This window comes from Salvelinus alpinus, chromosome 4 (genome assembly GCF_045679555.1).
Source record: "Salvelinus alpinus chromosome 4, SLU_Salpinus.1, whole genome shotgun sequence".
Classification (NCBI taxonomy): domain Eukaryota; kingdom Metazoa; phylum Chordata; class Actinopteri; order Salmoniformes; family Salmonidae; genus Salvelinus; species Salvelinus alpinus.
The window spans coordinates 67,090,307-67,115,315 of record NC_092089.1 but is presented as its reverse complement, the minus strand read 5'-3'; the positions used below and the strand labels follow the sequence as shown (position 1 = coordinate 67,115,315).

The window sequence follows — 25,009 nt, the reverse complement described above, 5'->3', positions numbered from 1 at the left end:
TACATAATATGGTAGAAATAACTCAAAATCATATTGTGCTTTGCATTTTACTATCTTTTCATTGATTTAAACATTATATTTATACATTTCAGCTTTTGTTGTATAGCATATGATTATAATAACAAAACATGCTCATTTATGAACAGGGTTGCTGTGATTGCTGGGATAGTGTGGTTATAGGTATTCATAGCTGTATTTAGTAAGTGATTTAATATATAAAAATGAGTTTGACATTACATTTAATAAAAGTTAGAGTTCAAGTTTTTACTGATATCCACATCGCAGTCAACGACACTGAAATACAGTGCATTTGGAAAGTATTCAGACCCCTTGACTTTTTCCACATTTTGTTACGTTACAGCCTTATTCTAAAATTGATCAAATAAAATAAAAATCTTCATCAATCTACACACAATACCCCATAATGACAAAGCAAAAAAGTTTTTTAGACCTTTTTGCAAATGTATTACAAAAAAAAATAAAAAATACCTTATTCACATAAGTATTCAGACCCTTTGCTATCAGACTCGAAATTGAGCTCAGGTGCATCCTGTTTCCATTGATCATCCTTGATTGGAGTCCACCTGTGGTAAATTCCATTGATTGGACATGATTTGGATAGGCCCACACCTGTCTATATAAGGTCCCACAGTTGACAGTGCATGTCAGAGAAGAAACCAAGCCATGAGGTTGAATGAATTGTCTGTAGAGCCCCGAGGCAGGATTGTGTCGAGGTACAGATCTGGGGAAGGGTACCAAAATATTTCTGCAGCATTGAAGATCCCAAGAACACAGTGGCCTCCATCATTCTTAAATGGAAGAAGTTTGGAACCACCAAGACTCTTCCTAGAGCTGGCCGCCCAGCCAAACTGAGCAATCGGGGGAAAGGGGCCTTAGTCAGGGAGGTCACCAAGAACCCGATGGTCACTCTGACAGAGGTCAAGAGTTCCTCTGTGGAGATGGGAGAACCTTCCAGAAGGACAACCATCTCCTCAGCACTCCACCAATCAGAACTTTATGGTAGAGGGGCCAGACGGAAGCCACTACATGACAGCCCGCTAGGAGTTTGCAGAAAGGCACCTAAAGGACTCTCAGACCACGAGAAACAAGATTATCTGGTCTGATGAAGCAAAGATTGAACACTGTGGCCTGAATGCTAAGCGTCATGTCTGGAGGAAACCTGGCACCATCCCTACGTTGAAGCATGGTGGTGGCAGCATCATGTTGTGTGGATGTTTTTCAGCAGCAGGGACTGGGAGACTAGTCAGGATTGAAGGAAAGATGAACGGAGCAAAGTACAGAGAGATCCTTGATGAAAACCTGCTCCAGAGCGCTCAGGACCTCAGACTGGGGCGAAGCTTCACCTTCCAACAGGACAACGACCCTAAGCACACACCCAAGACAACGCAGGAGTGGCTTCGGGACAAGTCTCTGAATGTCCTTGAGTGGCCCAGATCTAACATTTCTGGAGAGACCTGAAAATTGCTGTGCAGCGACGCTCCCCATCCAACCTGACAGAGCTTGAGAGGATCGTCAGAGAAGAATGGGAGACACTCCTGAAATACAGGTGTGCCAAGCTTGTAGCGTCATACCCAAGAAGACTTAAGGGTGTAATCGCTGCCAAACGTGCCACAACAAAGTACTGAGTAAAGGGTCTGAATACTTTTGTAAACGTGATATTAAAGATTTTTTTATACATTTGCAAACATTTCTAAAAAACAGTTTTTGCTTTGTCATTATGGGGTATTGTGTGTAGATTGATGAAGAAAAAAATACAATCCAAATTATTTTCCACCATAATTTGCAAATAAATTCATTAAAAATCCTACAATGTGATTTTCTGGATTTTGTTTCCTCATTTTGTCTGTCATAGTTGAAGTGTACCTATGATGAAAATTACAGGCCTCTCATCTTTTTAAGTGGGAGAACTTGCATAATTGGTGGCTTACTAAATACTTTTTTGCCCCACTGTATGTTAAATCATTGATTCAATTTGGTCTTTCCAATGCAGATTATTTTATCAGGGTTTTATCTGCAGAGAAAATTCTTGGCTGGGCCGTCTAAGTGTTTTTTCGTGCTGACTATGTCCAAACAGTAATTTTTCAGTGTAAACTTAAATGACTTAAACCAGATATAATGTACATAGAAAAGATAATGGACCATATTTTTTTTCAATAAGATCATTTTTGAGAACTAACAGTTTAGGGAGATTCTAAAATTAAAATAATTAAGCATTCAGGAGTATTTTTCTCATGGCATGGGGCCCCCATTGATTTTGTTATAGTGTTTGAGTCACTCAGATAGCATAAGCCATGGCAAAATGTATAGAATTGCAGGAAATTACCTTTAAAACAGCTACATTTTGTCACCAGCCAACAGGAGGGCCCCTGAAATGTTTGGTCCATGGTCACGCCCATGGACACGAAAAAACGCACAATGACACACTTTAACAGACATGCAAATTTTTCTCATCTATCATAAGGGGGACATGAAGGGGGCGAGTTTCTCATAAATGTTACCAACAGGATCTTGCATTTTAAAGGGTTTAGTGTCACGCCCTGGCCTTTGTTATCTTTGTTTTCTGTAATATTTTGGTTAGGTCAGGGTGTGACAGGGGGGATGTTTGTGTGTATTTGTTTTGTCTTGGGTGGTTGTAGTGTCTAGGGGGTTTTGTTAGAGTGTATGGGGTTGTGTTGAGTGTAGGTGTCTAGGTATGTCTATGGTTGCCTGAATGGTTCTCAATCAGAGACAGCTGTCATTCATTGTGATTCATTGGGAGCCATATTTAAGGCAGCCATAGGCATTGGGCTGTTGTGGGTAATTGTCTATGTGTAGTGTTTAGTGTCAGCACTATTTGTTTGAATAGCTTCACGGTCGTCTGTTTGTTGTTTTTGTTCGTCTTCTAAATAAAAATATGTCTTTCTCTCACGCTGCGCCTTGGTCCTCTATTCAAAGTTACGACGATCGTGACATTTAGGGCCATGTCACTTCTATGGATCTATTCTTATAGACCAGTTAAGGTTGCTTTTGGTGTGGAGATATTATCCACTGTACAATTATGGATTAAATTTAAATCATTAACATATATTTCCAGCGATTGTCTATGTCTCTGGCAGCACTGTCAATAACTGCAAGGAAGATCAATGAACCTAACAGTGTTCCCTGGGCCACACCCCCTGTGAGTTCTTGCCAGTCAGAGGCAATCTTGATAGCCCACATTACTGGTGCGCTGGTCAGCTATTTGTTCACCCGCACCCGCCCCCAATTGCTAATAACCCATCTGCAACTGCCTGACAATATGTGATAAACTGAAAATCTGATGCCTGCGCTCCACCCTAACCCGCTAATATAGAAAATGTGCTGTAGGCTAGTAAGAGATGGTCAAACAATTTTTTGACCGGGGAGCAGGATTTTCTTTTGCCTGAGTTAGATACACAATACAGTATGTGGAGAAAAAGCCCATGGCTTTATTTGATGGTCTTACGGGATGTGACAATTTTACAACATTGTCATTCAAATGGACCAGGTAAGAAATTTTGTCTGTTATGCTGCATGTATTAATATTTATTTATACTTGTAATTCTTGGAGAGACATGTAAAGTTAGCATATGTTTATTAATATTTATTTCATTCATTTCATTTAAATGGGAAAACTGGGATTGGTACATACACATATCTCAATGCATTTCTTTAAAATCAAGATTGCTACATTTTTCCCCCCAGTGTGAAGACCCACACAATCAACAATCAACCCGCTACTGCAAATAAACAATTTTGGCAATCCCAAAACAATTACAAAGAAATGGCCAAGCCTTACTACATTGGGAGGTCCTTTAACAGCCAGTTTCTGGTACCTAATTTGTTCTCCCAAGGTGGCGTGCCTCTGTAAGAATTTCAAAAGGAGAGATACAAAATCCTTGTTAAACTCATCAGAATATTTGGTAGTGGACATTCCATCAGTCCTGGTAGAGAAAATGTACTTTTAGTTTGTTTTCACTAAGCTAAATCTTAATCAATCTTCAAAATCTTAATCAAACATTTTAATTCCGCCTTTTTCTGAATTAGTTTGTATATGCTGTTTTCCTATATTGGGAGGCCTTAATTATGTACCTCGCTTCCCTTTTTTAATCGAGCTTGCTGCACCTGGCACTGCAGGATGCCTCGATAACACCTACTAAAGTTGAAACCATCCCAGAGTTCTTTCCACTAGTCTCATCTTATCGTCAAGGCCTGTTACATTTGACGTACGGCTTGTGGTCTATACTTCCTGTCCCTGGGAGAATCAATAGTCAAAATATGAAATCTGTTATTTACACATCCGGGGGTGCCAGTTTATCAGCTCTTTTAGTTCGGAGTCCTCATTCTACAAAAAACATCTACTTGATTCAGTCTTTGACAGTGGTTTCATGTAATGGAAGTAGATTATATTTAGCACAAAATTATAATTTTATTTAATAATAATTAGAACATCATGTCAGCCAGGTTGACGATCTTATGTATTTATTGCTATTCTTAGCTGTGCGGTCTATTTTCTCTTACAGCCTGTTTGAGTTAAGCGAGTAGGCGAGTAGGCTACCACTCACTTTCACTGGTGGAGGCTTATCTACGAGTCCACAGGAAGCTTATCTTTAACCTAGATGTGCTGGAGGGGGAACGGAATGGAAATGACCTTCGAATCTCATGTGATTTGTATGTTAGGAGAATGAGAAAAATTTATAGTGCTTTGCAAATTTCCCCCAAATATCAGGTCCAGAAGCAGCCCATCTGTCTGTTTAGCTGTTTATCTCTAACACACTAGTTTCAGATGACCACTCTATTGCATTATCTGAGTGCTTGCTAGAAGCTACTAATAACACATTCATACTATGAACCATACTGTCAACATTCCCTACAAACTCAACTTCAACTGATAGGCCATGAGTTCCACGAATCTTGTCTACGTAAAAACCTCTACCTCGGGTTAAACCCTTTTTCGTTGGATATCATTTTTCAATATTTCCTTCAGGATGAACAAATATACCGTACGTTACTTTTAAGCACTCAGCATTGGCCGTCATCTCCATTTCAATTTAGGCCTATTCTAAAAACCTTGCCTGATCGTGGCGGTCAACCCAGGTCATCAAACTCTCTGGAGGAATCACTTTAACATTAGGGTTACTGTCTATCACTATAGACAGCGTCAGCGACACATATCTTTCGCGAGCCCCAGTGCTGCTCTTAAACCATATGAGTCACACACTCACTCAATGAATCATACTGTCACACGTACAATTACACATAGCCGGCTCATGCATACCCTTTCGCTATCCTGCTTATACAGTTGAAGTCTGAAGTTTACATACACTTAGGTTGGAGTCATTAAAACTCGTTTATCAACCACTCCACAAATTTCTTGTTTACAAACTATAGTTTTGGCAAGTCGGTTAGGACATCTACTTTGTGCATGACACAAGTAATTTTTCCAACAATTGTTTACAAACAGACTAGTTCACTTATAATTCACTGTATCACAATTCCAGTGGGTCAGAAGTTTACATACACTAAGTACTTTTTGGAGAAATGTCCTCTGGTCTGATGAAACAAAAATAGAACTGTTTGGCCATAATGACCATTGATATGTTTGGAGGAAAAAGGGGGGCTTGCAAGCCGAAGAACACCATCCCAACGGTGAAGTCCATTCCTGCTTCACCGATATCAGGTACAAAGATTAACCGAACAATCTGTCAGAAAGGGCTTCACCAGAGTCTGTCACCCCCACTCTGCTCAAGAAATGAACAGAGAATTTTACCATGTGGAACTTCACCGAAGGTCCTTTGCTCCTGCTCAGTTCATAAAATGAAGAGAACAGTTAAATTGGAGTTTCACTTAATGTCATTCACCCCTGCTAATGTTTCAACTTAATCCTTCATGTCAACAACCATGATGGAGCTTCCTCCCGTAAAGGCTTCAATTGAATCCTTCACCTCAACAACCGTGATTGTATTGCAATGCACTACACTCAAAGTGTGCCAAAAAGGCTCTCTTGTGCGCAACCCAAAAATACAGAGTTCTCTCTTATCAATGTTTTTGTCACATTTACACATCAGACAGTATCAATCAAATTACATTTTAACCTATGTTATTCACATTTGTAGTAGTCACACACAGATGGAGAGACAAGAGACAGAACTCTTAACGTTACATGTGAGGTGGTGCTTTACATGAAATTCATATCATCTTTACAAAATAATATGAAAAGCCACTCACAACTTGTCACCCGTCCTGGTGATGTATCTACCCTGCAAAATACACAGGCCAAAAAATCGAAATTGGAGAAGAAAAAAAGATGATAACAGGGACAACCAGCATGGAAGTCATGAGATAAATATCTAATTTGTTCTATTCCCACCTGTTGCACAGCCCGACCTGCTGCTACAACAACCATGTGTCCATGGTGTTGATCCATGGTGCACAAGTAAGAGACAGGGGTTGGTAAAAAATTATAAAATAAAATGACAAAATACCATAAAGATCAATGTGTCAAAATAAACTACAAAATACTTGTATTTTGAAATGTATTTAATTAAAATACATACATTTCGTATTTTAAAATACAGAAATAAATTTGAAAGTAGCTGGCCCGAATAGCAACAACATTCTCAGTAACGGTTACAGAGATGTTTTACTTGCTATGACTGTGATATGTTGTGGTTTATCTACCTTAGTTGAATGCACTGACTGTAAGTCAGTGTAGATAAGAATGTCTCCTAAATGACCAAAATGTAAATGTAATAAGAAGATAAACATACCACACTGGGTATAACTATTGTTCTTGTTTCGGGGTCGGGGAGCAGAGTAATACTCAGCATGCTTTGCAATAGTTCATTTAGCAGACCGGCTTATCACACCATGGTGCCATCAGACTTCTGCTACCAATGCAGGGTGAAAGGGGGCCACAAAATTGTGAACCAATATTTAAAAAATGGTATAGAAAAGTATTTTGAAAATGTAAATTACAGCTCTCAAAAGTATCTTGTTACAAAATACATAGGAGTGTAGTTCAGTCCTGTAACGTCTGTGCCCAAATCACACTCCCAAACACTTAGATCCCCGGAACGCAGCCCACTTTCCAGTTCACTTTCCAGATCCCAATCACCGGAATTCTAATCACCTGTTCACACACCTGCATGTCATCATACCACACTATTTAGTTCAGTTCCTTGAATCCCATCACTGTGAGGTATTGTTTGTTTCGAGACACTTCTTTCGGAGCGCTGGTTGTTCCTGTTCCCGGGTATGATAGTTTTTTGCCATTTTTGGACCAACCGTGTATGACCTTCTGCCTACCCCTGGACCCAGCTATCTGCCTCCTCCTATGGTCCCTTTCAATAAACACCTGCTGCGCTCTGCGCTTGAAACCAGCTCTCTGTCTCCTATCGTGTTCAGTACAGAATACCTCACCAAAAATGACAGACGGATTCAGCGGAGCTGCAGCTACATCTAGCCCGACAAGAGGAATGGATCGATGAACTCTGCGACCTCCTTCGCCAGTCCATTCCTGCTTCACCGATATCAGGTGCCACAGCCTCCTCTCATTCATCCTCCCCTCTATCCATGCCTAGTAAATACGACGGCTCCCCAGGGAAATGTCAAGGATTTCTCATGCAGTTTAACCTGTACGTAGACCATCACCCCGCTGACTTCACCTCTGACAAAGACAGGGTGGACTTTGTCATCTCCCTACTCACAGGCAAAGCTCTGGATTAGGTCACAGCCCTGTGGACCTCTCAAAGTTCTGATCTGTCCTCTGAATCACGTTTCCACTCCCTCCTTCAAGGAGGTGTTCGACCATTCAGTTTCAGGCCGTCACACCGGGGACCTGTTATGTGAGCTGCGACAGGGCCATCGGTCCACCACTGAGTATGCCCTTCAGTTCTGCACCAAGGCTGCCCGGCAGTGGATGGAGTGAACCAGCTCTCCTTAGTCTACCGGAGGGGTAGAGGAGATTGGCTGCAGAGGAGATTTAACGGACCTTAACCAATACATCCGGATGTCCATATCCATTGGTGGACCGCAGACCTATACAGTCGCCCATTGCCTACGAGTCTTCCACGCCCTTCTCTCGTCCACCATGGTCCAATAGCCCCAAACCCATGCAACTCGGCCGCGCCCCTCTCATGCCTGCCGAGAGACAAGAGGTTATGTGAAAACCTGTGCCTCTATTGTGGAGAGTAACTACCGACTCACTATCTGTCCGATTCAGCCCACACGAAGGGGTGAACACAACCCCTCCACTTCCGCTCGGGTAAGCACCACTACATTTTTCAATATTACCAAAAGGCAGTTTGGTATCCCAGCTCTTCTTTCTGCTAATGGGGTCAGGAAATGGGGGGGCAGGAAATGTCATTGACGAACAATTGGTACAACAGTTAAGAGTCAAACTAATCCCTGTTAATCCTCCCTTTAGGATTATTGCGCTGGACGGACAACCTCTCGGGAACTGGTCTTGTGACTCGCATGACCGAACGTATCACCCTTCAGATTGGCCTCGTTCACTCTGAAGTCATTCAGTGAATGGTGTTGTCTTCACCTAAAGAACCCCTCATCATATGTCACCCCTGGCTAAGCCTTCACAACCCCGCCATCACCTGGCGACAAGGGGAACTGCTGTCATGGTCTCCCACCTGTTTTAAGAACCGCTTCAGTCTACCCTTTTGAGCCACCTCTATAGAAGGATCGGAGTCTGCCATTCCAACCCACATCCCACCTGTATATGCCCAGTTTCTGAGTGTCTTCAGCAAGAAAAAGGCGTCCATTCTGCCCCCTCATCGCCCGGAGGACTGCGCGATCGACCTCCTTCCTGGGGCATCGCCCCCTAAGGGTCGGATCTACCCCTTGTCCATCCCAAAGAATGAGGCTATGAACACCTATATAGAAGAGGCCCTCGACATGGAATTCATCCGTCCATCCACATCTCCAGCTGCATCCACTTTCTTTTTTTGTGAAGAAAAAGGATGGTAGTCTCTGTCCCTGCATAGATTACCGACCCCTCAATGACTTTACCATCAAGAATCGCTTCCCTTTTCCTCTGATTCCGGCCGCACTAGAACAAGTTGGACAGGCTACCATCTACTCCAAACTGGATCTACATAGTGCTTACAACCTGGTCCGTATCCGAAGTGGGGATGAGTGGAAGCCGGGGTTCATCACCGCTAAGGGTTACTAGGAATACCTGATTATGCCTACGGTCTCACCAATGCTCACGCAGTCTTCCAGTCCTCCATGAATGACGTTTTGCTGGACATGATCAACCAGTTCATCATCGTGTACATTGACGATATCTTGATCTACTCTCACTCCCTTGCAGAACACGTACAGCATGTGCAACAGGTCCTCCAACAACTACAGGACCACCATCTTTATGGAAATGCTGAGAAGAGGCCTTTCACGTTACCACGGTAACCTTCCTTGGGTTCGTGCTGACACCAGGAGGGGTCAACATGGACGAAGGCAAAGTCACGGCCATGCTTAACTGGCCCAAACCTACCACCGTAAAGGAACTACAATGGTTCTCCAACTACTACCGCCGGTTCATCCGAAAATACAAATGACTAAATACTCAGTTGTTAAAATTATATGTAACAGACAAAAATACTGCCCATCTCTGGTAACAAATGCCGTAGTCATCCCATTGACAGTACATTTCAAGTACTCTATTGTGATTATGGCAGATTTTCATCTTCATTTGAACGGCGTCGACTAGGGTAGGCCTATCCTTTAGCAAGGTGGAAACTTTATGGTGAGGCTTGTGAAGTTTCACAAAACGAGGTCACAATAGTTTGGCAGGACTTGACAGCTTTATGTTTCTTACTGACGCAGAAATCATACACCTTGTTGCCAGGTCTAGCATAACAGTCGACTTCAAGTCGAGACCTGGACTGTCATTAGTTTCTCCATAACCTTCACCATCATAAACATTTTCTTCAGCACCGGCCTTGTCTCTGCACTGAGGGCAGCTGCAGATGAGACTGGTGTAGATTATTTTGATCGCCTTACATATGGCCAAAGGATCAAGGTCGATGTTTTATTCTGATAAAGAAACCAACAGCATTCATAAATTAAATGTTGAGCTGCCCTCACGCACCAACTCCTCACTTCCACATGGATACAATAGACAGTGTGAAAATAAGAATAACATTTGTCTCGTTTGATAATGATGCAATGTAGAATATAGCCTATGGGACTGGGCTAGTCAACTTTCATAAATGACAGCCAAGCGTTACGTACAGTTAGTGCCTGACGTGCACTTGCAAACAAATATCGTCAAAATAACAAACAAAAACACATGACATACCGGATAAACAAACATACATAAATTAAATGCGCTGTCCTTATGCACCAACTCCTCTGTAAAGTATAAATTAACAACCGGAGACATGAATAGCCCAATGACGACATGTAGGTAGCTAGCTAGCATGCACAGCATTCACAAATCAACAGATAAAGTACATAAATGCATGAAATCCATAAATATCACAATGTACTGGTAGAAGACCATAATATTACAATGTTAGTAGCAATATAAACTCTGTTTTAACATACAAGATTATGATTTTCATGGGACAATTTTTCAATTACCTAGGAGGAATGCAGAAAGAGAAGGAAATGTGTGACATTAAAAAGGGCACATACAACAACAAAAGGAATGTACAGTAATATCAAGCATGGGAACTATTCAGATTTTATGTAAATATACAACATGAAATTCAACACCTCTTACATAGACACCATTTTGATTTCACATTCCAACAGTGTGTAACATAGCTCATGCAGTAACTGTGAGAGCTACCAGATCCCTCAGATTGGACAGCTGGTCTGGTCCTGTACCACCGATATACTTGCCAATGCCTCCGCCATTTTCCCACCACACATGCCACAGACTGAAGGCCGGTTCTTAAAGCGTAATTCCGCCAATTTTCAACCTCATATTCATTATCTCCAAGACCAAACCAGTGTCTACACGTGTGAAAACAGCGTGTTTTTAAGATCGCTAATGTTCTAAAAAATGATTCTCTGTGACATCACAGGGTGAATAGAAAGTTTTCCAAATCTGCAAAAAGTTTCTAGCCAGAGGGAGGCTAGAAAACGTATACATGCGCCGTTTTCACTATGTTAACACTGGTATTGTGCTAGAGATAATGAAAAATCAGGTTATAGTGGTGGAATAGACCTGTTAAGTTTTCAGTGATGTGATTTCTGGGTGAGAATCGCGTCCCTCGTGGCCAAATAAACTCGCCAGCTGCTGCACACCACACCGGAAAACTTTTAGCAACGCAAATATTGTCTATTGGACAGTCGGTTTACTTCGTGTTGTTTCCTAGTGAATAGTATTCATTCCACAGACTATGTTGCAAAACGGAAGCAAACAAAACCGGGAGGGACCTACCTGAATTTGTCCAATAGAAACTCTAGTGTTGCTCGGTTTGGTTCTTAAACGGTTTCCATAACGAATACACCCCAGGTGCATGCAATTTTCACACTATTTCAGTCAATAAAAAAAAACAAGGCAGGTCTATAAAACACTAATTTGAGTGCGACCCAGTTGTTTTAAAGATGGAAAAAAATAGACGCCTAACTTCAAGTATTTTACATGCTTTTTACACAAAATGAACAATTAACACTGACAATTATTTTCAATTGAGGATATATATATATTTTTTTTTGTGAACACAAAACCTGAACATATCAAACTTAAACACAGTAAATCACATAAAATGCCTTCACGTTCACACAAAATCATGGTGTATAATTTTCTATTCTCTATTAACTACTTGTCAACAGCACAAAGGCTACTTCGAATACTTTTCTCCCAGTCTCCACAGAAGAGATGGCTGGATTGCTGGAGGTTTTCCACAGTGTAAATTACTGTGGTGTTCCAGATGGTCTATTTAGTCACCAGCTTATAATATTGTAATGCCGATCATGAAAATAACAAGCTACAGTAAGACCATTTTAACACAAGATGCCATAACAACAATATGAGGGCAGCCTTTACTATAAAAAAATTACATGCATGAGAACGTTTAACGTATACATTAATATTTGGTCTAAGCTCACCAAATCAATTGCAATATGTCATATATAATAGCATCAAACAAAGTCAGTGAATCCCAAATGAACATTTAAGCACAATAAACTGTATTCCACTAGTCTTAGCAAGGCAAAGCTTTATCCCATTGATGACGGAATGGCAGAAATAAATCCCTTATGGTGTCCAATAACTTTATTTCCTTCAGTCTGGCTGCCATTGAAAAGTGAAGTCTAAAAATGTTTTTTTTGTTTTTTTAAATCTGCAAGTGTACTCTAAAGTGTCATAGATAACCATTACACGTATACGAAGGATTAAAAATATGCAAGTTCCCTTTGCATCATGAGCAGCCTGTCAGTGACCTGCAAAGAAAAAAGACAAATGACATGTTAGATGGGTTGTAGTCATTAACATTTTCCATTACTTTTATTGGTGCATCAATAATCAATGTTACGTCAGGTTGGGGACTTCAGCCACTGGTCTTACTCAACTGTTGAGCACAATATTGATACACTGTACTAGATTTCCACATGATGGTTTGAATTTACAGTACCAGTAAACATTTGACAAATCTACTCATTCCTGGGTTTCTCTATTTTTACAATTTTCTACATTGTAGAATAAATAGTGAAGACATCAAAACTATGAATTAACACATATGGAATCATGTAGTAACCAAAAAAGTATTTGAGATTCTTCAAAGTAGCCACCCTTGATGACAGCTTTGCACAATCTTGGCATTCTCTCAACCAGCTTCATGAGGTAGTCACCTCAAATGCATTTCAATGAACAGGTAGGTGTGCCTTGTTAAAAGTTAATTTGTGGAATTTCTTTCCTTCTGAATGCGTTTGAACCAACCAGTTGTGTTGTGACAAGGTAGGGGTGGTATACAGAAGATAGCCCTATATGGTAAAAGACCAAATATGCAAAGAGAAATGACAGTCCATCATTACTTTAAGACATGAAGATCAGACAATGCGGAACATTTCAATAACTTTTAGTTTCTTAAAGTGCAGTCATAAAAAGCATCAAGCGCGATGATGAAACTGGCTCGCATGAGAACCGCCACAGGAAAGGAAGACCCAGAGTTACCTCTGCCGCAGAGGATAAATTCATTAGTTAACTACACCTCAGATTGCAGCCCAAATAAATGCTTCGGAGTTCAAGTAACAGACATATCTCAACATCAACTGTTCAGAGGAGACTGCGTGAATCAGGCCTTCATGGTCGAATTGCTGCAAAGAAACCACTACTAAAGGACACCAATAAGAGGAAGAGAGACCTGCTTGGGCCAACAAACACAAGCAATGGACATTAGATCAGTGTAAATCTGTCCTTTGGGTTGATGAGTCCAAATTTTAGATTTTTGGTTCCAACCGCCATGTCTTTGTGAGATGCATATTATTTTACCTTTATTTATACAAGTTTTTCTCATTGAGATAACATCTCTTTTCCAAGAGAGACCTGGTCCAGTAGCAGCAGGGGGAACAACGTTTCAGACAAAACTTACATACACTAACACAACATTAAACAAAACTATAAACACATACAGTACAACAACTACATAATGTTAAAAACACGAAAGTCTTGACTAAAAACAGCTGTCCTAAAGACATTTACACATGATATATACATCGATCAATTGTTTAAACTCCACCAACGAAACTAGATCATCAAATTTTAAAATGTTCAGGAGAGAACTCCAGGACCACGGAGCTAAGTAACAAACTATTTCTACCATGACCTGTTCTAATTTTTGGTACTGTTAGAAGCAAATGAGAATGGGAGGGTAATTGATATTTATTTACCGACCTGACGAAAAAAGAACAGAGATAAAATGGCATTTTACCCAATATGGCCTTATAAATCACTGTATACCAGTGTTTTTGCCTAAGTGAACGGATCATCTCTGCATGTGTGGTTCCCACCGTGAAGCATGGAGGGGGTTTGATGGTGCTTTGCTGGTGACACGGTCAGTGATTTATTTAGAAATCAAGGCACACTTAACCAGCGTAGTAGCTACCACAGCTTTCTGCGCTTAGTGGGACTATCATTTGTTTTTCAACAGGACAAGACCCAACACACCTCCAGGATGAGTAAGGGCTATTTGACCAAGAAGGAGAGTAATTGAGTGCTGCATCAGATGACCTGGCCTCCACAATCACCTGACCTTAACCCAATAGAGATCGGCCAACAAGTTCAGCATATGTGGGAACTCCTTCAAGACTGTTGGAAAAGCATTCCAGGTGAAGCTGGTTGAGAGAATGACAAGAGTGTGCAAAGCTGTCATCAAGGCAAAGGGTGGCTACTTTGAAGAATCTAAAATATATTTTGATTTGTTCAACACTTTTTTGGTTACTACAATATTCCATATGTGTTATTTCATAGTTTTGATGTCTTCACTACTATTATACAATGTAGAAAATAGTAAAACAAATAAGAAAAACCCTTGAATGAGTGGATGTATCCACATTTTTGACTGGTATTGTACACGATCGCCTTCCTAAGTAATGAATACCATATCTGATGTCCGGAAGTGGGCATTTCCTTTCATGAAAATGCTCTCTTCAGTAGTGGCGGAATCAAGAAGTTGATACACAGAAACTTAAGTGACCAAACCAAGTACAGGGGTTCCAGTTTCATGTCATGTATGACAATATAATAATTGACATTTTAGTCATTTAGCAGACACTCTTATCCAGAGCAACTTACAGTAGTGAGTGCATACATTTTAATACTTTTTTCGTACTGGTCCCCCATGGGAATCGAACCCACAACCCTGGCGCTGCAAGCGCGACGCTCTAAGAACTGGGATACACAGGAATCAACATTTTGAGCACTCCTAAGACATTCCTTTCTATGTGAAAATAATGAGGCATGGGATGGGATCCCACACCACTAGTAGGGTACTACCTGTGGAAGGACACTGCTAGACCATCTCATACTGGTTGTTGGTGATGTATCGAGACAAGCAGCAGGACAAGAATACCCCAATGAGCTAGGCAGAAAGTTAAACAGAGTTTCAATTAGGATGTGAACCAAACAAAATGACAAGGTTAAATCTAGCATTTTCTTGATGATCTCACAACATTTCAAGATCCATGTTACAGGTAATAACATAATTGTATCTTTTTCCCCATAGAGATTATTATGCCTACTGTAAGCAGCCTGTCAATTCATGTACCTGGAAGAACGCAATTCCAAAAGATATCCCTGCAATGATTCCCAGGTTAGACTCCATCAAAGTGGTCACCAGTGAGAAGCAGCCCTAAAACATGTTAAGCAGAAGGAAAACAAACATTTTACTATGGTTCCTTTAGGTTATAGCTGTTCATTACAACTACTGATTGGCAAACACTTGATCTAAAATACTGACAAACTATGAATCAAAGCAGGGTCTGAACTTAGCTAACCAGAGACACAAAGCTCTGACAATTCTGTGTGATATGATTGATAATGATATGCGGCAGTGCTCTCACCGTGTCATACACCACGGCATGAGCCTTGTCAAGGTCCTTGAGGTTCTCGACAGAGCAGACCGCGTTCGCTTTGCAACAGCTGACAGGGACGCCATTGTCTTTGAAGTACTTTGTTGTGTTCCAGTCCTTGTAACTATTCACTCCACAGCAGTACAACTGTACAAAACACACATTTACTAATGATCAAGAGGAAATAACAACGGTGACTTCTAATTCCTAATTCTATGGATGACTTAGCCAAGTGTGCAAATCAAATAATGTTTTAAAGGTGGTTCTATTGTACGTCAATAAGTTATTTAATAATGTAAAAGACAGACCATAACCTAATACAATCGTATACCAACAAGATCTATGCAACTGAAAAAAAGATGGCGGGTCGTGACCATCTGTACTAGAGGTCGACCGATTAATCGGAATGGCCGATTTCAAGTTTTCATAACAATCGGAAATAGGTATTTTTGGGCGCCGATTTGCCTTTTTTTTTTTTTACACCTTTATTTAATCTTTATTTAACTAGGCAAGTCAGTTAAGAACATATTCTTATTTTCAATGGCGGCCAAGGAACGTTCTGTCTCAGATTTTTAACCTTGTCAGCTCGGGGGATCCGTTCTTGCAACCTTACAGTTAACTAGTCCAATGCTCTAACACCTGATTACATTGCACTCCACGAGGAGCCTGCCTGTTAGCGAATGCAGTAAGCTAAGGTAAGTTGCTAGCTAGCATTAAACTTATCTTATAAAAAACAATCAATCAATGACTGTCATTGCTCCAATGTGTACTTAACCATCAATGCCTTTCTTAAAATCAATACACAAGTATATATTTTTAAACCTGCATATTTAGCTAAAATAAATCCAGGTTAGCAGGCAATATTAACCAGGTGAAATTGTGTCATTTCTCTTGCGTTCATTGCACGCAGAGTCAGGGTATATGCAACAGTTTGGGTCGCCTGGCTCTTTGCGAACTAATTTGCCAGAACTTTACGTAATTATGACAACATTGAAGGTTGTGCAATGTAACAGGAATATTTAGACTCATGGATGCCACCCGTTAGATAAAATACGGAACGGAATAAATGTTTTGTTTTCGAGGTGATAGTTTCCGGATTAGTCAAAGGTATATGGTTTAGAGAGAAATAGTCGACGCGTTATAATTCCTGTAATAACTTGCGGCTGAATTTGAAAGGGGTTCCTTCGTTATTTTACCGTTCATGTCTTCCATAGAGAATGTCTTGATCTACTTCAAATAAGGTCTGTGTTTCGTGCAGGCTTAAACCGCCTCGACGTTTTGATACCCATGTAAATCTCACTAGGATAAGGTAACGTTTGTCAACATATTTTCATAAATCCACTCTACAATTTTTTTTATCTTCGCTTATATTTAGCCAATATTGATCAGAGTTACCTTGTCCTATGGATATCTACACAGTTATAAAATTGGCACGGTGATGTAAGCCTACACGAAACACAGACCTTATTTTAAGTGAATCTAAAAATATCATATGGAATAAATGAAGGAACCGCTTTTCAGATTTTGCTAAAAGGTGTCATGTGAATTATGACTCGCACTTTGGTTGTCAATTCTTACCATGCCCATTTATTAAAATATGATTTCCTGCATATAGAAATTAAAGTTTTTGTTTTCAACATTCATCACAGGTAACTTAAACTGTATTTTTATTCAAACAGTTGAGAGTATGTCTCCTAAGCAGACTCTTCAGTATCATTGTCACTTCAGAGCTGTGTGCGTGTGTGTATTTATGTATTATATTAAGTTAAAATAAGTGTTCATTGTTCATTCAGTATTGTTGCAATTGTCATTATTACAAAAATGTGTATGATATATATATATATATATACACTGCTCAAAAAAATAAAGGGAACACTAAAATAACACATCCTAGATCTGAATGAATGAAATATTCTTATTAAATACTTTTTTCTTTACATAGTTGAATGTGCTGACAACAAAATCACACAAAAATTATCAATGGAAATCAAATTTATCAACCCATGGAGGTCTGGATTTGGAGTCACACTCAAAATTAAAGTGGAAAACCACACTACAGGCTGATCCAACTTTTGTAATGTCCTTAAAACAAGTCAAAATTAGGCTCAGTAGTGTGTGTGGCCTCCACGTGCCTGTATGACCTCCCTACAACGCCTGGGCATGCTCCTGATGAGGTGGCGGATGGTCTCCTGAGGGATCTCCTCCCAGACCTGGACTAAAGCATCCGCCAACTCCTGGACAGTCTGTGGTGCAACGTGGCGTTGGTGGATGGAGCGAGACATGATGTCCCAGATGTGCTCAATTGGATTCAGGTCTGGGGAACGGGCGGGCCAGTCCATAGCATCAATGCCTTCCTCTTGCAGGAACTGCTGACACACTCCAGCCACATGAGGTCTAGCATTGTCTTGCATTAGGAGGAACCCAGGGCCAACCGCACCAGCATATGGTCTCACAAGGGGTCTGAGGATCTCATCTCGGTACCTAATGGCAGTCAGGCTACCTCTGGCGAGTACATGGAGGGCTGTGCGGCCCCCCAAAGAAATGCCACCCCACACCATGACTGACCCACCGCCAAACCGGTCATGCTGGAGGATGTTGCAGGCATCAGAACGTTCTCCACGGCGTCTCCAGACTCTGTCACGTCTGTCACATGTGCTCAGTGTGAACCTGCTTTCATCTGTGAAGAGCACAGGGCGCCAGTGGCGAATTTGCCAATCTTGGTGTTCTCTGGCAAATGCCAAACGTCCTGCACGGTGTTGGGCTGTAAGCACAACCCCCACCTGTGGACGTCGGGCCCTCATACCACCCTCATGGAGTCTGTTTCTGACCGTTTGAGCAGACACATGCACATGTGGCCTGCTGGAGGTCATTTTGCAGGGCTCTGGCAGTGCACCTCCTTGCACAAAGGCGGAGGTAGCGGTCCTGCTGCTGGGTTGTTGCCCTCCTACGGCCTCCTCCACGTCTCCTGATGTACTGGCCTGTCTCCTGGTAGCGCCTCCATCCTCTAACATCAGCCAGGAAGCATAGGAACTGAGAAGTGGTCTGTGGTCACCACCTGCAGAACCACTCCTTTATTGGGGGTGTCTTGCTAATTGCCTATAATTTCCACCTGTTGTCTATTCCATTTGCACAACAGCATGTGAAATTTATTGTCAATCAGTGTTGCTTCCTAAGTGGACAGTTTGATTTCAGAGAAGTGTGATTGACTTGGAGTTACATTGTGTTGTTTAAATGTTCCCTTTATTTTTTTGAGCAGTGTATATATATTTTAAAAAAACGTATTTTTATTTTTATAAATCGGCCGATTAATCGGTATCGACTTTTTTTGTCCTCCAATAATCGGTATCGGCATTGAAAAATCATAATCGGTCGACCTCTAATCTGTAAAAGTTGATTATAGAAACACTTCTGCAGGGTCTCTGATAAAATGTTGTTATAAGCCACTTCTCTTAACAGAATGTTTTGTGGTCTTTGCAAAGGAACCAGATAGAATTAGGCTACGCAATGAATGACAAAAATATCACTTACAGTCCTCTGGATGGTGTCAACTGCAGAGCTTTTGGGGTCAGTGGTATTGTAGTTCGTCACAGCATCTTTATAGGCATCACCTAATACAGCCTTTATCTGCAATAAACAAAGGGAATTGGGTTTGATTTGTGGCCAACAATCCTATAGTAATGGCAAGTGTAGTTTAAGTCACCTCATAGAAGTACCCACACGTTGTTCTATACTACCCTATAGTTTACTGCAACATTTCGATCAGAAGGTCTTCGTAGTCCTAGTCGGAAACGTTGGAATAATCTATATGGGAGTATACCTCAGTGCACGGGTAATACCATTTATTATATATGACATTTTTTGTAACCCCGCACCTGGTAAATTGTTGGATGTGGAAACACTATTTTTGAAAAATATCTCACCTCATGTCTGAATAAGAAGCCAGAGATGCCAGCCACAAACTCAGCTAAGAACACCAGAATCAGGAACATAGCATACTGAGAGGGGAACAAAAACAAATAAACTCATCAATTTACATACAAAGACTGCATACAAAGACTAGAAACATTTGAGGAGAATGTACAATACAAAATGTAACACTTCACAGCACAACTGACCAGTTTTAGCATCCATGGGCTACCGCGGCATGTAGCGAAGCAACCAAACAGGCCAAAAATGACGACGATGGCTCCAGTTCCAATGAGGACATATGGTGCGTTGGTGCTCTTTTCAGAGGCCAGCTGGAAATAAGCTTCCAGGCTCACCTTCCCCCATACTCCAACAGCCAGAAGGATAACCCCTGTAAACTGGGAGAAAGCACAGACAGTCAGCTGGTCCTTTGTAGCTCAGTTGGCAGAGCACGGCACTTATAACGAAAGGGTAGTGGGTTCGATTCCTGGGACCACCCATATGTAAAATGTATGCACACATGACTAAGTGGCTTTGGATAAAAGTATCTGCTAAATGGCATATATGATATAGAGTGCATTCGGAAAGTATTCAGACCCGTTGACTTTTTCCACATTTTGTTACGTTACAGCCTCATTCTAAAATGTATTTAATTATTTTTTCCCTCAATCTACACACAACACCCCATAATGACAAAGCAAAAAAAGGTTTAACATTTTTGCAAACGTATAAAAAATAAACTGAAATATTACATTAACATAAGTATTCAGACCCTTTACTCAGTACTCTGTTAAGGCACCTTTGGCAGCAATTACAGCCTTGAGTATGACGCTACAAGCTTGGCATACCTGCATTTGAGGAGTTTTTCCCAGTCTTCTTTGCAGATCCTCTCAAGCTCTGTCAGGTTGGATGGGGAACATCACTGCACAGCAATTTTCAGATCTCTCCAGAAATGTTAGATCTGGGCCACTTAAGGACATTCAGAGACTTGTCCCATAGCCACTCCTGCATTGTCTTGGCTGTGTGCTTAGTGTTGTTGTCATGTTGGAAGGTGAACCTTCGCCCCAGTCTGAGGTCCTGAGCGCTCGGGAGTAGGTTTTCATCAAGGATCTCTCTGTACTTTGCTCCGTTCATTTTTCCCGTGATCCTGCTCGTCTCCCAGTCCCTTCCACTGAAAATCATCCCCACAGCATGATGCTTCCACCACCATGATTCTTCCACCACCATGCTTCACCATAGGGATGGTGCCAGGTTTCTTCCAGACGTGACACTTGGCATTTAGGCCAAAGAGCTCAATCTTGGTTTCACCAGACCACAGAATTTTGTTTCTCATGATCATTGTACTTTAGGTGCCTTTTGGCAAACTCCAAGTGGGCTTTCATGTGCCTTTTAATGAGGAGTGGCTTTCATCTGGCCACTCTACCATAAAGGCCTAATTGGTGGAGTGCTGCAGAGATGGTTATCCTTCTGGAAGATTCCACATCTCCACAAAGAAATTCTGGAGCTCTATCAGAGTGACCACCAGGTTCCTGGTCACCTCCCTGCCCAAGGCCCTTCTCCCCCGATTGCTCAGTTTGGCCAGTGTGTGCCTTTCCAAATCATGTCCAATCAATTGAACTTACCACAGGTGGACTCCAATCAAGTTCTATAAACAACTCAATGATGATAAATGGAAACAGGATGCACCGGAGATCAATTTCCAGTCTCATAGCAAAGGGTCTGAATACTTATGTAAATAAGGTATCTGTTTTTTATTTTTAATACATTTGCAATCATTTCTAAGAACCTGTTTTTGCTTTGTCATTATGGGGTATTGTGTGTAGATTGATGAGGGGAAAAAATTATTTAAACAATTTTAGATTAAGGCTGTAACGTAATAAAATGTGGGAAAAGGAAAGGGGTCTGAATACACTGTATATTGCTGCACTCTCAGGTCCATAAGGGGATTTTTAACAAGTTTGGCCTAGTTCTTTGACACAAACTCAAGATTTAAGGCTCAAAAACAACCATCCTAATTATACACCTTGAGCACCTAACAATTTTATTCAACTCAGTGTGACTGTTGTTGGGGGTCTTTACAAAGCTGAAAAAGCTTTGAGGTTGGTATAAGTGGCCTACAACAGATTTTTCTCACATGGAAGGCAAAGTCAACATTGAACTTAAACATCTCCCCCACAACCAATAGCTCAAGGTCTCACATCAGTGAGCTCAGCATCTTCCCTAGAAAAATGTATTGCCCTTCCTTCTACAAGAGTCATTCGTCAGAGTGCTGTCATTAGTTCACCGGGCCATGAATGATACACATCACCCTCTATATATATCAATAAACGGCTGAGATAAATATGTTATCATGAACTTTGAACCCAGAAAAAAGCCACATTCAATTAATGACATAGACAGAAAAATGGAAATTGAATAAACAGCATTGGGAAATCAAATTTTCACAAGAGTTATCAAGAAAGCTGTTAGAAAAATGAAAGCTGTCTAACTGTCTTTAATGTCAATTTGGCTAAAAAAATAACTTCACCTAAAACTACAACTAAATAGATGTTTATGCTCATAATTATTTAGGTAGAATGCCAGCCGTCTGAGGTTGTTTCTCAATCAACTACCATTTAGAAAAGCTGTTTACAACATCTGCCAATTTGCCTAATAATGTCAGCTCAAGCCCTAGCGCAAAATGTACTCTAATGGAGCCTACGGTTACTCCTTAAGGTCGAAGGTTCTTATATGTTATTTTCAGAGGTAGACTGGCTCTAACAGCCAAAACAGCCAAATTTGAATCGATTCTCAATTGCGACAGGGTTCTAGAAACATAGCCCTTTACTTTCATATCACCTCGAAATAATTTCACAAAAGCAAAACGTAAACCATTTTAACCGGCTTCATCACAGTTGCTGCTGATAGTATTTTTTCAGTGATGACACGTTTCTGGAGGCCTTCTTCCATTACACACAGATGTTCGGCTCATGCTAGATACAGTTCCCAATTAGCACAGGTGGTCACTGTCTTCCGTAAATAGGAGCTGTAACATGGAGATATTGCCATGTAGAAAACCTAACCTTTACCCTATAAATGTGTGTGTCAATTTAACGTTTTGTTTCTCGCAGATATGAAAGATAAGTTCTATATGCTTCCAAAACCGTACCGCAAGCGACACATGTTAATGTTCAGACCGAGCGTCTGGGCTCTTAACAAAACTCCCCCGTACAGAAGACTAATTTCTCCAATGTGTGTGTGTAATGTAATAGAACTGGGAGCCATGATCTAGGGCTATACGAGCCTTAGCTGGGTAGAAATTATCGACTACAATGAGCCCCGCAATCAACGTGAACAATCGAAATGTAGCCTCTGCTCGCGGACTGCAACACTCAAAAGAAAAAGGTAGCGTTGTTTGTCGCTCCTGGGAGTAAAGTTTATTACAACATAACGAACTGTGATAGGGGCCCAACTTTGAATGATAAAGTTTGCACATTAATTATGTAAATTAGCTCGAGGCGTCGCTAAATATCCCAAAAAGGGACTTTTATACCAGTGTTGTCGCGCTATATCACGGGGAAATATTTTTTGATGAAGTGTTTTATTTTCAATAATTCGAGTCCTTTCGCGTCAGCCGTAGCCTAACGTTATTCCTTTGTAAATGCCAAATGGTTGGAAAGGTTGCTTGCTGGCATCGCCGCTAACTTAGCCCATTGTTACGGTAGCTTGCTTGCATCAGTTATTTACATGTAAATACTCACCCAAAATATAAGACTGTAAGAAATAAGAAAGGTCTTGAGACATGTAATCACAGGCTTCGTTTGAAGCCTTCTTGATGGGGGAGACATGATGGCTATTCCGCAGAAATGGTCAGTCAAAAAGGGGAAGAAAAAAATGTCTAAGGCGCCGTGCTGGAAAACTTTTCTCGACTAAACAGAATCCAAGGAGAAGTGAAGTGACGTCATTGATCCAGATTCATACTCCGTGAGAATAAAATACATTTCCTAGTTGTTTTTTAAATGTATGGTGTTCGACCATAAAATATAATAACTTTATTATTCCCAAGGGCAACTTCAGTTAATACGGATACGACGTATGACACTAGGCCTAACACATGACTGATACAAATGCTATACTATACAAGATATTATTAGTCCCAAAAATGTAATTTTCATCAACAATCCCTACTGGTGCCGGTTGGCTTAAACACTACTAGTGTATCTATTGGTTTCATGAGGTAAATACCAGAGTTAGCGCCCTGATTGCAGTACTGAATATTGCTGTGTATATATATTCAGTGTTTGATCATATCATGTATTATTTATTTTCCGCTCCTGCGTGTGCTGTCAGCGTCATGTTTGAACTAATTGTTCGTTCTGGTTTTCAATAAAACAGTTTCAAAATTGTACGGGGAATTAAATGTTGTAAACATGATTAATTTCAGTAGGTGGATTTAAACATCACTTCTTGTTTTACTCAGGGGCGGTTTCGTGGACAGAGTTTAATTTAAATCAGGACTAGGATAAATTCTACTTAAATTACTCCAGATAAAAAATTGCCCTTTTTTTCTTACCTTTATTTAACTAGGCAAGTCATTTAAGAACAAATTCTTATTTACAATGTCGGCCAAACCTGGACGATGCTGGGCCAATTGGGCACCACCATATGGATCTCCCAATCCCGGCTGGATGTGATACAGCCTGGATCCGAACCAGGGACTGTAGTGACGCCTCTTGCACTGAGCTGCAGTGCCTTAGACCGCTGTGCCACTTTGCTTAACTTCAGATTAATTAGTTCTATACTAGGGAGTCCCAGACTAAGGTAAATAAGGACATACCAGTTATATTTGTGAAATCTGATTAGATTAAAGATGTGCACTTTGTGCTGACCTGAGGACGCTTCAAAAACCAGGGATGGGACACTAATACATAAGCATTATGTGGAATTGGAGCAAGTCACCTAAACCAAACAATGGACAGAGGTAAAAGAAAACATTCAAAGAATTTCAGTGACTTCAAGAGGGAAAAAACCCCTTGAAGCGAATTGTGTTAAACCACCCAATTATCGAAAACAAACAGCATGATTCATCAACAGAAAACAAGAAAAATAATGCCTGGGCTATCATGTCTAATGAATACAACACATGAAAAAGTAAACAAAAGGAAGCTACAACAATTTAAGTTAACTATACTGTATTTATTGTTGGCTGTTGATTTGTGTACAACCATTTTTCAACAACCATTTTCCATCTAGCTAGTTGGCCATATCTACATGTTGCTAGTTATACATTTAGTTATGTCTGTCATATTGAGGTATCTAGCTATAAATTGATTCATCCCTGATTAATCAAATGGATAGGTGTAAGCATCAGCATCTGAGGGTGGCCCGTCAGGCAGTCCAGGATCCAGTTGCAGAGGGAGGTGTTCAGTCCCAGTCCTTAGTTTAGTGATGAGTTTGGATGGCACTATGGCTTGAACGCAGAGCTGTAGTCCATGAACAGCATTGTCATGTAGGTGTTACTTTTGTCCACGTGGGAAAGGGCAGTGTGGAGTGCAATAGAGATTGCGTC

General features: G+C 40.7%; 1 protein-coding gene across 1 annotated transcript; it reads right to left on the bottom strand.

The window, feature by feature from the left end:
- Positions 1-11,669: 11,669 nt before the first annotated feature.
- On the bottom strand, positions 11,670-23,554 carry tspan6 (tetraspanin 6). Its single transcript, XM_071398585.1, has 8 exons — positions 23,202-23,554; positions 19,671-19,859; positions 19,476-19,550; positions 19,084-19,179; positions 15,547-15,702; positions 15,252-15,335; positions 14,981-15,065; positions 11,670-12,429 (listed from the first exon to the last, which is right to left on the bottom strand). Exons 1-7 carry the CDS (start codon positions 23,286-23,288, stop codon positions 14,997-14,999), a joined length of 756 nt encoding a protein of 251 aa, XP_071254686.1. The 5' UTR covers positions 23,289-23,554; the 3' UTR covers positions 11,670-12,429; positions 14,981-14,996.
- Between the last annotated feature and the right edge of the window lie 1,455 nt (positions 23,555-25,009).

Coding starts and splice junctions, on each gene's coding strand:
- tspan6 (XM_071398585.1), bottom strand. CDS start 23,288: ATGTCTCCCCCATCAAGAAGGCTTCAAACGAAGCCTGTGATTACATGT. Junction 19,180..19,475: donor GCTTCTTATTCAGACATGAG/GTGAGATATTTT, acceptor TGTTTATTGCAG/ATAAAGGCTGTATTAGGTGA. Junction 15,703..19,083: donor TTGACACCATCCAGAGGACT/GTAAGTGATATT, acceptor TGTTTTGTACAG/TTGTACTGCTGTGGAGTGAA.